This window comes from Hipposideros armiger, unplaced genomic scaffold, assembly GCF_001890085.2.
Source record: "Hipposideros armiger isolate ML-2016 unplaced genomic scaffold, ASM189008v1 scaffold_632, whole genome shotgun sequence".
Lineage (NCBI taxonomy): Eukaryota > Metazoa > Chordata > Mammalia > Chiroptera > Hipposideridae > Hipposideros > Hipposideros armiger.
In genome coordinates, this window is record NW_017731982.1 from 655942 (window position 1) to 669777 (window position 13836).

The 13836-nt window shown below is 34.2% G+C and overlaps 1 protein-coding gene across 1 annotated transcript in view; it reads right to left on the reverse strand.

Annotated features, from left to right (window-relative positions):
* AGTPBP1 (ATP/GTP binding carboxypeptidase 1) overlaps positions 1–13836 on the reverse strand; it is a 151127-nt gene that overhangs the window by 9990 nt on the left and 127301 nt on the right. Inside the window, exons 22-23 of the mRNA XM_019625497.1 lie at positions 12174–12350; positions 8714–8874 (exon numbers count right to left, since the gene is read on the reverse strand). Coding sequence (XP_019481042.1) covers positions 8714–8874; positions 12174–12350 — 338 coding nt within the window. The remainder of the gene's footprint in view (positions 1–8713; positions 8875–12173; positions 12351–13836) is intronic.

Consider the following 13836-nt stretch of genomic DNA (forward strand, 5'->3'; position numbering starts at 1 on the left):
AATTAAAAAAACAAGCCCAAATATTGTTTGATTATAAGACAGTAATTAGGCTTCATTTAAACATGGGCATATTTTTTTATTACGATAAAACATTGTATAGAGTTTGATGTTTTTCAACTTCATTGTCCTATAATGTTTTAAACATACTCGAACTTCAACTACTTCTTCCATATGCCTAATATGCTGAAATTTAGTCACCACCACAATATCCTAAAGAGAAGTATTGTTAAATCATTTATCAGGTCTCAAATCTTTTTAAATGAGAGTCACTGAGAAGACAGTTCAGGTAACAGGTAAAATAAAAATACTTTTGTTAAGTACAAAAATATTATATAGCTGTCAGCTTTTAAATGAGTTCTACCAATATTCCTGGCTTTCACCTAAGAGTAGCACACCTACTAGGAAAGACATAATGCACACTTAGTGTTGTTATCAGATGGAATTTTCATTATACAACAAATTCAACTGGGTAAAATTAAAATGATTTATGTGTGGTAATTTCCAATGAATGCCCTGGTGTATAAAACATAGTTAATTGTCCACCACAGGCTTCACTGAAAAGGAAGTTCTATAACTTCTGGTAAACATAGTTTACCAGGATCTCAAAAGATACTAATGTGACAGTAAAATAACTTTTTAAAAAGAGTAAACTATAAAGAAAAGAAAATTGTAAAGGAGATATAACAGCAAAACAAAAGATGTCAGCAAAATGCTGGAAAATGGAAAAAGATGGATGCAACTAATGGGCTAGAGTTCCAACCTCCTTCCCTTTGCTAAGTACCTACAGTAGGAGAAGCCAAGGAAAAATACCCTCATTTGCATTACAAAGCCCTAGTAAAGTTCAGGAATTGGGGATACTATCAATAGTTATCAGTGTGTACATGAAAACAGAAGAATTCATTAAAAGGTTTTATAAAGTGCAGTTAGACCTTCAGATCCCCTTGCTCAAGCCACCCCCTAGTTCAGAGAGATGAAAAATTGACTGTGTAAAGATTTTTATCAGAGAGGCTATTCACTTAGAGAAAAAACAGAAAGAGATGGAAGTAAGGAGAGTAAGTGAAAGTCTACTCAAAAGTAAGTCCTGCTGGGCTCCCCAAATGCTAGCTACTGGAATTATGGCCCTGGGCAATATTTTTCAATTGTTTAAAAATCACACCCCCCCCCCAGTGTTTTTAGACATTTTTATCCAATCCCCCTTAATTAACTATAATTAAGAATTAAAAAGATAAATTTCACATCAGATTAGACACAGCCTAAAAGAGCATGGCTGAATTAAAAGTTGATTAAAAAAAAACATCCAGGAGAAAGCACAGAGACAAAAGAATAGAAACTTATTCATGAGAGTAAAAGACACAGAGGCTATAGTGAAAAGGTCAAGCTTAAATGTAAATGTAGTCCCAGAAATAAAGAGATAATGGGACAGAATCAGTGTTTGAAGAGGTAATGGCTAAGAGTTTCCCCAAATTGATAAAAGACATCACACCACAAATATAAGAAACCTTATGAACTCCAAGCAAAATAAATAAAATCACATCTAGGTAAAACCCATAAAAACCAAAGACTAAGAGAAATTCATAAAAGCAACTTAGCTTTAAAAGATCACCTTCAAAGGGGCAACAATCAGCTGATTCCTAACTTGACAACTCAATAATAGAAGACCAAAGACAATAGAATGATCTCTTCAATGTGCTGACAGAGAATGAATGTTACCTAGATTCTCTACCCAGCAAAAATATCCCTCAGAAATGAAGGTGAAGACGTAACAGTATTCTTTGAACAAAAGAAAAGTGACCTTAGACAAAAACTGAAATGTAGGAGGAGAAGTAGGGGGAGGGCAGTAAATGTGTGGTAAGATCCAATGACTGCAGAAAACAGCAAAAATGTCCATAAAGTTTAAAATACCCATAACATATGCATAAAATATCTGACAATACCTGCACATATTGAGAGGGAGTCAAATGGAGTTAACATGTTCTAAAGATCTTATATTGTTCAAGAAAAAAGTACAAATTTACATTGAGCTTGATAAACTGAGTATATCAAAGTATATCAAAGCATAAAGTAACACCATGTGTCCATTAAAAGAAATAAAGAGGAGGGCCGGCAGAGTGGCGCATTGGTTAGGAGTTGGCTTGGGACCCCAGCTCTGAGCAGCAGGGCCCCGGTTCAGATCCCATGTGAGGGCCAGTGACACTGCGCCCTGTACAGCTAAGATGGTGAACAACAGCTCAACCTGGAGCTGGGCTGCCGTGAGTTGCTGGGACGGCATAGGCTGCAGTGGGGCTGGCTGGCAGGGGGCATAAGCTGCCTTGAGCGGCCGTCCAATGGCCGGCGAGCGACTGCTTCACCCGGGAAGAGCGCAATGATAATACCAACATGGGCCAGTGAAGCGACGTCCTCCACAACTAGACTGAAGAACAAAAGGACAGCAACTTGTCTGTTCCCCTCCCCCAATAAAATCTTTAAAATAAATAAATAAATAAAAAGGATAAAATCAATATAAATCTAAAATCAATCTGAAAGAAGGCAAAACAAATATACCAACAAAAACCACAGGGCAAGTGGAACAAATAGAAAGCAAATAATAAGCTGGTAGATTTAAATCTAAATATGCCAATAATGACAAAAAATGTAAATAAACAAAATATTTCAATTAAAATTTTTATAAAAACAACTGTTCTACTTACAAGAAATATTTAAATGTAAAGGAGACAGAAAGGTTAAAAATAAAAACCAAAGAAAAAGAAGTTACAGCTTACATACATAGTAACAGCAACATGGTTTAAAAATCTGTTAGCTTTTTAATGTAAAATTTTACATTCAGGAGTTTTAAGTTTTCCAAGTAAAATAATTTTACAGATCAGTAGTTTTTAAGCTTTGTTTAACTTATAATTGATTTTTAGATTTCCACTGTTAGCTATAAAATTAATCTTTTACTTAAGGAAGCAATTGTATATATACTAAACAGAATGACTGGGAACTTAATTTCATAATTATCATAGATCCACTTGGAATAAATCTCTTACCTTTTTTCTTAGTCTATTTAAACAAACTCAGAAGCTATGTGCCAAATACCTGCCAATTTACCATGTTGTGAAGACTAATTATTTGACATCTATAAATGAGTTACTGATTACCTTGACAAAGGCATTTAATATCTAATATTTTTGTTGCTGCAATTATTCCATGCTTACTTGATATAAATTGCCTATAAATGAAAATAAATTAGTTCCCAACAAACAGATACTCTATCTTGGAAAACAGTTAAAACCAAGGAGGATAAAATTTAATTAAGGGCTAATGTGTGGAATAAAACCATCCACATTGAACAGAGGGGGGAAAAAAAGTAAAAATGTGGCAGGGAATATGGGTTTGAAAGATTTTTTTTTAAATCAGCTCACAAAAAAAAAAAAGAAAAAATGGGAGAACTCATATTCATTAAATTGTTCTCTCAGTTTCACATTAGGACCAAAAAACAGAAAATTATCAAGGACAAAAAAAGGATCCAGAAGAGCACAGACAATAAGAGAAAAGGAGAGGGGGTAATTTTAGTAAAAGTAAGTGGTTTCTTAGTTTCATCTCTAATATTGCCATTTGCACTTTTCATTCAAGCATGGATATGTGGCTTCACTGCTTCTGAGTCCATATTCAGTCATCTCCATTGCAGCCTAATTCTATCTCCTCAAACAATCATTGCCCCATTACCTTATCCCAGGGGTGTCAAACTCAATTAAAACACGGGCCATTTGGTGCAACAGGCAAGGTTCACGCGGGCCACATCACATTTACAAATTTTGTTAAATTTATATTCTGAAGTGAGGATTCAGGAATATGGATAGGATAATTAAAACACTATAATTGCTTTTATTTAAACGTTTATTTTATTTAATGTATTTATAAAACTAAAATTATTCTTTTTTACCCGAGTGCTCTTTTTAACCTTTTCGCTATTGGGATCTGTTTACATTACGTGACACTGCGAGTGGCAGACATATTGCTTCCAAACATCGCCGGAACTGAGTCAGGCGACTCCGGAAAGGCACTGGCCCACAGGCCCCCCAGGAAAGGCACTGGGTCGCGTGTATACTCGTCTTCAGTAGTTAAAGGGTTAACGAGGGAATTGTGTGTACGGTATTGCCTCGATCTCCCCTAAGCGCTATTTTCTTCATAACAATTTTTTCTATTTTCATTTTATTTCAGAGCATCGTGGGCCACAAAAAATTACCTCGAGGGCCGCATGCGGCCCGCGGGCCGCCAGTTTGACACCCCTGCCTTATCTCATCCTCCTCTCAAACACGAATGATTCCAAATAGTTTCCTCAGGTTTTCTTGCCTCTGCCTCCCCAGCTTCAATCAAATCCATACACTATTTTCAGGTAGCATACTTTTACCCTGTGGCTTCAAAACTTCCAACTGCCTAAAGGAAAAGTCTAATGTCCTTACACTGGTATTGAGGGCACCGTAAGGACCCCTTCCTCATACAGCAAGCGAATCCAACTGAGTTTTTAAATCTGATATAGTAACCTACCACTTCTCCTACTCAATATGTGACTGGCACTATGCAAGGCACGAAGACTGGCACACTAGACGGTGTTGAAGGGCATAAATATGGTCCCTGAGGCTAAGCAGGGATTAGCTAGGCAGGTGTGAGTGAAAGGCTTCTCTTAAACATTGGTTTAGAAAAGGACATGCTTTACGATTCCTGTTATCCCTGCTCTAAACACAGAGCGATGATAGATTAAATCTAAAAAAGGAAACAGATGCATATAGAAGCAAGATAAACATATCCTTGGGCCAGAAAGAGAATAAAATCACAAACACGGGTTATTAGCCTCCTGAATTCCAGATCCAACAGCAGTAGCTCCTTCAAAGCAACAGAGAGGCTTAAAGATGCCTAGAGGCAGGGAACTACACCCAGACTCAGGAGAATCCAGCAGCTGGAGTGAGGCTTCCTTCCCACTGTAGAAAGGAGGGTAAAAAAATAAGGCTGAGACTTCTGCCTAAGGCTAAAGATTTATAAAGTTGCTACTAAGTCAGAAAGATGGAGACAGGGAATCATAGCCAGAACCCTTATGATGAACTTAATGACTTGTCCAGCAAAATCCCCACTATCATTGAAAGATGGGAGGTTGGAAATGCTAATATAAGGCTAATATAATGGTAGTATAAGCTAATATAAGCTTGGACTGGAGTCTTGAGACGGTCAGGTAGAAGCACTCACATCATTAAGGAGTTAAGGGGAGGAACTTAAAGGGCTGGTGGGAGAGGGCAGCTCGCGCTCAAATGAGCCTGCAAACTCCAAAACTCATGAGAAACTGAGGATGAATTTAGCAACATAAAATTAATGGCACAATCTACAAATGACTTTGAAAGTGTTTAGGGCCTTCAAAGGAGGCAAGAATAATAACCATAAGAATAAATAAGAAATCATGAAATATAAACATGCAGAAACAAAAAAGGACCAATAGATGTGAAATACATAGTCATTAAAATAAAAACCTCCCATGAGATAACTCTGGACTGGAAACAACTGAATAGTTAGAGAGTTATAAAATACTACTGAAGAATTTACCTAGAATGCATCAGAGGCAGAAAATATTAAAAAGTAGTTAAGAGATGTGCCTGGAAAACAGATTGAGAAGCTCACATACAGGAATTCTGGAAGAACAGAATAAAGGAAATGATAAAGAAGCCATTTTTAAAGACAAAATGGTTGAGAACTTTTCATAATTGAAGACAAGCTCTCAAGTTAAAAACTGCATGTAAATGTCAAGCAAGGTATATTATTTTACATATACCACTCCTAAACACAATACACTGAAACTGAATAGCACTGCGTACAAGGATAAAACCTTACAGAAGTGGAGGCATAGACATTTGGTAGAGGAAAAAGCAAATACAAAGACTTTGGGATAATAAAGAGATCTGTATGTTTGAGAATAGTACTGCTCAAGGTGTGGTCCACAAATTCTGTTACTCGTCTGTTACTGTGAATTAAATGGTTAAAATATCCACTAATCCCTAATCAAAATTCCAGTGACATTTTTCATGAAAGTAGAAAAAGCATTCCTAAAATTTGTATGAACAACAAAAGACCTTGAATAGCCAAAACAATCCTGAGAAAAAAGATCAAGGTGGAAAGCATCACACTTCTTGATTTCAAAATATATTACAAAGCTATAGTACTCAAAACAGTATGGCACTAGCATAATAACAGATACATAGATCAATGGACAGAATATAGCCCAGCAATAAACCCATGTGTATATGGTCAATTAATTTTCAACATAGGGGCTTTAAGAATATACACTGAGAAAGGATAGTCTCTTCAATAAATGGTGTCAGGAAAACTGGATAGCCACATGCAAAAGATTAAAACTAGATCCATGTCTTACATCATACACAAATATCAAACCCAAAGTGGATTAAAGACTAGAATATAGAACTGGAACCATAAAACTCCTCAAAGAAAACACGAGAGTAAGCTCCTTGACACTTGTCTTGGTAACATTTTTTTTTTTTGGATTTGATACCAAAAGCAAAGGCAACAAATGCAAAAATAAGCTAGCAGGACTACAACAAACTAAATCATGAGGGTGTTAATATCCAAAATACATAAGGAACTCAAAGAAATCAAAAGCAAAAAAAAACAAATAACCCAATTTAAAAATGGGAGAAGGACCTAAGTTGACATTTTTTCCAAAGACATAGAAAATGCCCAATAGGTTCATGAAAACACTCAACATCACTAATCATCAGGGAAATGCAAATCAAAATGACAATGAGATATTATTTCACATGTGTTAGGATGACTATTATACCAAAGACAAGAGATAACAAATGATAGTGAGGATGTAGAATAAAGGGACCCTTGTACACTGTTGGTGGAAATGTAAACTGGTATAGCTGCTACGGAAAACAGTATGGTGGTTCTTCAAGAAATTAGAAGTAGAACTACCATATAATCCAACAATCCCACTTCTGAGTGTATAGCTAAAGGAAACAAAATCATTGTCTCAAAGAGAGAGCTGTACTCCCATGTTCAAAGCAGTTTTATTCACAACAGCCAAAGTATGGAAACAACCTAAGTGCTCACTGATGGATGAATGAATAAAAGAAAATGTGGTATATAGATATACAATGGAATATTATTAAGCCTTAAAAAAGGAAATCCTTTCATTTGCTACAACATGGATAAACCTGGAGGGCTTTATGCTAACAGAAATAAGCCAGACAAAGACAAATACTGCATGAAGTGGTTTCCAGGGACTGGGAGTGGGAAAATAGGGAGAGGTTGGTGAAAGGGTACAAACTTTTACTTGTAAGATGAATAAGGTCTGAGGAAGTGATGTATAACATTGTGACTACAGTTGATAACACTGAATTGCATAATTGAAATATGCTAAGAGGGGAGAACTTAAATATTCTCATACACACACACAAAGGTAATCATGTGAGGTGATGGATGGATATATTAATAACTCGGTAGTGGAAATCCTTTCACAATGTATATATATATATATATCAAATCATCACACTGTATACTTTAAATATATTACAATTTTATTTGTGAATTACACCTCAATAGAGCCAGGGAAAAAAGAATACATAAAATAACTTAAAAGGAAGCTCTAAACATCAGTGAAAACAACTAACAATCTTTATATTTACTTCCATTATTGTTTGACAGGCACTTTCAAGGGTAGAGAATCCAAGTAATCATTGTGTCAATTATTACACCGTAAAGAACAGTTACAATTAAAATTTTACGACACTTAAAACTGATAAATTGGCAATATATAATAGCATGGCAATACATTAAATCTAATGACAAGTCAAAATCTAACAACAAAATGATGACAGTTCTATAGAATGGGAGTATTCTTACCCATATACATTAAACTACAAAATGCTAAGCTCTAGTATTATCATTAAGAATGATACTGAATTATCCCTATCCCTAATCCTATAAACTGATCAAATTGTATATACATTGAATTTTAGGAACAGAAGTTTCCTATTTAGAAGAATATTTGGCAGGTGAAATAAATTTTCAAAGAGATACTAAATTAGCTATTTCTAGTACCGTGTTTCCCCGAAAATAAGACCTAACCGGAAAATAAGTCTTAGCATGATTTTTCAGGATGCTCATAACATAAGCCCTACCTCAAACATAAGCCCCAGTTAAAATCGTCAGCCAGACATGACTGATTGAATAAACGTAGATTTTTGTACATGAATAAATGAATAAATGTAGATTGTTGGAGCAAAAATTAATATAAGACCCAGTCTTATTTTCAGATAAACACAGTATATGTAACCAGGTTATTGGAAAGTCATCTGATATATAGATAGCAACAAAATATCTTACAGTATGAATCCAAACTCCAAGCCCTCTTGATTTAGATATTAGCTGATATAACTACTGTTTTCCACATTGCTTATTTTGGGGTTAAAAGTAAACCATTAAAATTATTGAAAACAGCATTCAAAATACAAGGATATTTCATTAAAATCTCATCCAAATATCAAAGTTAAAAGAATCAAGACTATGATCACAATTGGGAACAAATATTAAATATGTAAACTTAATTATAGTAATCCTAAAAATGCTCTTGGCTAGCAAAATCTGTGCCTTTCCTCTGATTAACTAATTTAGCAAAGTCTAACAGTATACAACAAGGTAATGACACAATAAAACAAGTTTGTCTTACCTAGTTACTTTGCAGCTTGACTCAATCAAGTCATTTTCAAGGTCAAGCAGGCTGGAAGGCATATTATATTCCAATGGGGATGTCAGTCGTTTCAAGCGCAATAGACCAACACAAAACTTCGCTCCCATCTCTTCCAATTCTCGAGTACCAATCTGTAAACCCTAAAAATAAAGCAATATTATACATGTAACTAGGATGTTTGCTATCTTCTGCCTGTCTCTCATTAAAATTACATAAAAGGAATTTATAACTATATTAGTAAAATTAAAAGGTTGGTGCTTTTTATAGACCTAGGATTCAACAAACACAATGTATCTCTTTTTTATTTTTTTTTTTTTTTATTCTTTTTATTATTAGTTTCAGGTGTACAGAACAATGCAATAGTTATCTTTTCACCCCTCACAAAGTAACAACCCCCTTCCCCCCATCCACTGCCCTCCCACCCCCGATGTCATACTTATCTATTTTTAAATTATTATTAAATGTATTGGGGTAACATTGGTTAGTAAAATTATATAGGTTTCAAATGTCTTAACAATATCAGATTTCTCTCAGTCACAAAGGAAACTGACTTAGAAAACCATTTCTAAAATATCTATTCTTATTCACTATATGCAAACTATTTTCACCAATATACTTGGGAGAAAACAAATAGATAAACATTTTATGGTTATGTTACTCTTGGGGTTCATGTGTGAAATTATATTTTTACAAGGTTTTACTAATATTTATAATCCACTACATTGGATGCCAATCTTGGGATATTAGTGTGTTAAAATCAAGACTCCAATTTATATACTTGAACATTACCTTAGGGGTACTTTTACTGTATGATAAACAAGCAAAAGTAAGGTAACTACATCAAAAAAATAAATAAAAATCAAACAAATCTAAGCCAATGAGGTAGTAGTAAAGTAAGTTCCTATGTTCCACATCAATTAAGAATGCCCATATCAGGCCGGCCAAGCGGCTCATTGGTTAAGAGTTGGCTTGGGTGCACGAGATCTGAGCAGCAGGGTCGCTGGTTCAGATCCCACATGGGTCAGTGATGCTGTGCCCTCTACAGCTAAGATGGTGAACAGCAGCTTGACCTAGAGCTGGGCTGCCGTGAGTCGCCGGCAACAGCGTAGGCTGCGGTGGGTCTGCAGTGGGTTGCCATAAGCTACCATGCGTGGCTGGCAGCCAGTGTGAGCGGCCGGCAGACGGCGTGAGCTGCTGTGAGCGGCCGTCCAATGGCCGGCGACTGATCTGCCTCAGCCGGGAAGAACGTAATGATCACAATACCAACTTGGGCCAGTGAAGCAACGTCCTCCACAACTAGACTGAAGACCAAAAGGACAGCAACTTCTCTTCCTCTTCCCTAATTCCCCAATGCTCTTCCCTCCCCCAACTCCCCAATAAAATCTTAAAAAAAAAAAAAGGAATGCCCATTTCAAATTTTGTCTACTAAAGCAAAGTGAAATTTTACCACAACTCCCATACCCTTTTTTATCCAACAGTTTTTAACAACACAAGGTTTACCAAAAGTTAAATGTAAGCATATAAAGGGATAAAAATGGACTATAAATCAAGATATTGTTTATTGTTTAATTTTCAGATAAAAATAAATAAAAAAGAAGTGAAATTCTTACACCAGTAAAAGGTACAGGTGTAGATGAGAACTGACATCACTTGGAGAGAAGGTACTGTAAAATAGCTTTTCAATGACCACACTAAAAGCACAGTGTAACTGAAGAAAATATATTGCAAAAATTGTTACTTAGCCTACATGCAGTTTTGCCTTTATGATAATGATTGATTGACTAATTGTTTAGTCTAGCCATTTCCAAATAGTCTAGGAAATGTGACCTAATTGACTTTATTAGAACATTCAATTGCCTTCTTAATTTAAAAACTTTAGGAAGGCCAACCCTATTTCTAAATTAGTGCATAGAAAATAAAAATAAAGGTTATTTATAGCCTAAAATACAGTAGTATAAGAACATTTTTTCAGGTAAAGAGATCTGTTTCTTAAAATATAATCAGACTCACACAACTTATTACCTAACATTAATAAGTTTGAAAAGTATATGTCACATGCATGTGTGGGGATGGAGGTAGATGGAAATTCTGTACTTTGCACTCAATTTTTCCATGAATCTAAAACTATTCTAAAAAACAAAAGCTTATTAATCAAAAAATTTTTAACAATTAAAGAGAAGTATATGTTACAAAGTATTGAATTTTAGACATAAAAAAAAAATTGGCTTAGTAAGACACACTTGTCTCCATAAGAGTTTTGGAGAGATGAATGACCATTGGCAAAGTTGTCCACTAAAGCAATGATTAGGGCACAGGGTTGGGGGCTAGAATGGTGCTCATGCTACATTTTATCTCTCACTACCATCATGCCTTTGGGTAGACTAGAAGTCATTGTTTTACAGTATCTGAAGAGAATTCAAAAGATATTATATTTTGGAAGAATAGTATACTATGGTTAACCTAAAATTTAGGGAAGAGTCATTCAATAGCAAGTACTGCAATTTAAGTTCTACTCTACTAGGGGCCGAAGTGCTTGAAAGCCTGTTGCAAAATCTATACAATTTTCTTCCAGTTTGTTACAGACTAAAAAAGTCATTATTTAGGTTCTCCACTTAAACATTTTGACATCAACAATGTTTACATTTTTAATATTAACCAACTGGAAGATTTTTAACCCTTTCCAAACATAAAGTTATAACCATCTTTATGTGAGGTTATATGAAAATCACTAAGATTCAGTTTCCTCTTGCCCCATGCTACAAAAACAAACCTAAACAAAACAGAATGAGTGGTATAATTAGCATGACACCTGAAAATCTTTCTATGGCAAGGCAAGGAAGATAAATATTTGGGTTTTGCTGTTGCTTATCTAAGGTCCAATTCATTGCCAATTAAGTTCTCAATCTTTAAAGTTAAAAAATTCAGTCACCTAACATTTTATTAGTCTTTAATTTCAAAAGTAAAATTTAAACTCTTGTTGTTTCCAGTAAAAGCCTACAACACCACAGAAGAGTAGTCTTAGTAAAGAAAAAACTTTAGTGAAGGAATATGCATTTAAAAGTCACACACAAAAGAAACCTAAATATAAAAACTTTATAAATAAGTATGTGTTTATTTCTAAATGCATAAAAGTATACTTACAGCCAATAAATTAAAATGACAGGAAAAAATTTAAATATGTACCACAACATGCTTTCTTAAAAATTATGAATATAAATAGACTTGAGCAATATTTCGTAAGAATCCACAGAAAGCTATTTAGTTCAGAGAAAATTTTAAAAAATGTTTTTAAGACTGCATATGATTCAATTCCATTATTGCAAATTACATATAATTCAGTATAACAAACATATCATTTAATATGTACTTGAAAACTATTGAAGTATACATGGAAAGTTTTCAAATATTTTTTATGGCTAGAAGTCCTGAGATGTTTTACCTTATATTTTCCCTGATCACAGCCACACAAAGTACTCTCCATGGTGTAGCTTCTTTGTACTCCTATCTCCCTCCAAACTACAACACGTGCTGTGGATTCTTTAGATTTTTCCACTACGAAGCTACAGCTGCTCATGCAAAATGCTGGGGCAATATGGCTCAGTATCTTAGGCAAAGTCTGCAAAGATAAGAATGATAAGATATTTCAAGAATTTTTTTTAATTAAAAATTTTAATTATTAAATTTAATTTTTTTTTCATAAAAGCAATAGTAATTAGAGCAGGAACATGTAGATCTTGCTATGCCCCCTGCTATTCAAAACATCAAAATAATTCTGTTACTAATTTAGAATCTTCTGCTTTCCTAGACAAATAGTAATCAGGTAGAAAACAAAATGGAAGAAAGTACCACATTCATAATTGCAAACAATAAGCAGAATAAAACGATGTAAGAAAAACATGTTTAAAAACATGATGAAAAAATGTTTTAAAAAAATAAACTTTAGTCATGAAAGATGGCTTTACTAATTAAGTGACTTACACTATAAACGTCAAACATCCCTAAATTAATCAACCAAGCTAAGACAATTACAATAAAAAAGTCAACAACATTTTTTTGCAATTTAAAATTATTCTCAAATTCACCTTAACCTGTAAATATGAGAATACACCCTGGGGAATTCTGAAAGACAAGGCTATTGACTAAAGAAATAATCCAACAGATGTTAACCTAAATTATGTTTAGGGTTAAGTTAAATTGTGACACTGGTGTAGGAATGGATATATCTCTAGGAAGAAAAAGTTCAAAATTAGAACCAAAGGTATCTGCTAAAGTTAGTATTATTATTACTAGAGAACAGACTGATCACTCACTAAATGCTGATACAACTGGATACCACTGAGAAAAACAAGCCACAGTCAGTCACTCTTCATTAAATTAAATTCTAACTATATAGATTGAGAATTTAAATTTAAAATTATTAAGTAAAGTTTTAAAATGAAACTAAAAACAGTAAAGTAAACATAGAATTATACTTTTAAATCTTGGAATCAGAAAAGTCTTTCTAAGCTTCAAAACCTAGAGACCATTTTTTTTAAAAAATCAGCAAATATGATGAAAGTTTTAAACTACTATACATGATAAACAAAAAATTTTGTAATATACTTGTAATATGCATAAAGAATTTATTTTAAAAACAATAATAATTAGATGACCAGCACAAAAGCAAGCAAAGAATATGAGAAAAGGCTATTTTAAAAAAGAGAGAGGTCCACTTCATGGACGGTGTAGAGGCCTGACCATTGCACTGTACATCTGAAGCTGCCATTGAATAATTTATATGTCAACTATAATTGAATACATATATAGTCATGGGATGTGGAGTAGAGTGTGGGAATGGAGTCAATGGAATTGTAATAGATATGTATGATATCGGGAGTGGGGGGGGTACTAGGTGGGGGAGGGGGGTTGTCACTTTGTGAAGGGTGAAAAGGGTAACTATTGCATTGTTTGTACACCTGAAACTAATAATAAAAAAAAGATATGAAAAAAAAAAAAGAGAGAGAGAGGTCATAACTGGTCAAACATATGAAAAGATACTCACCATCATTTATAATTATAGATATGACAATTAAAACCATCAGGTTTTTTTTTAACCTGGCAAA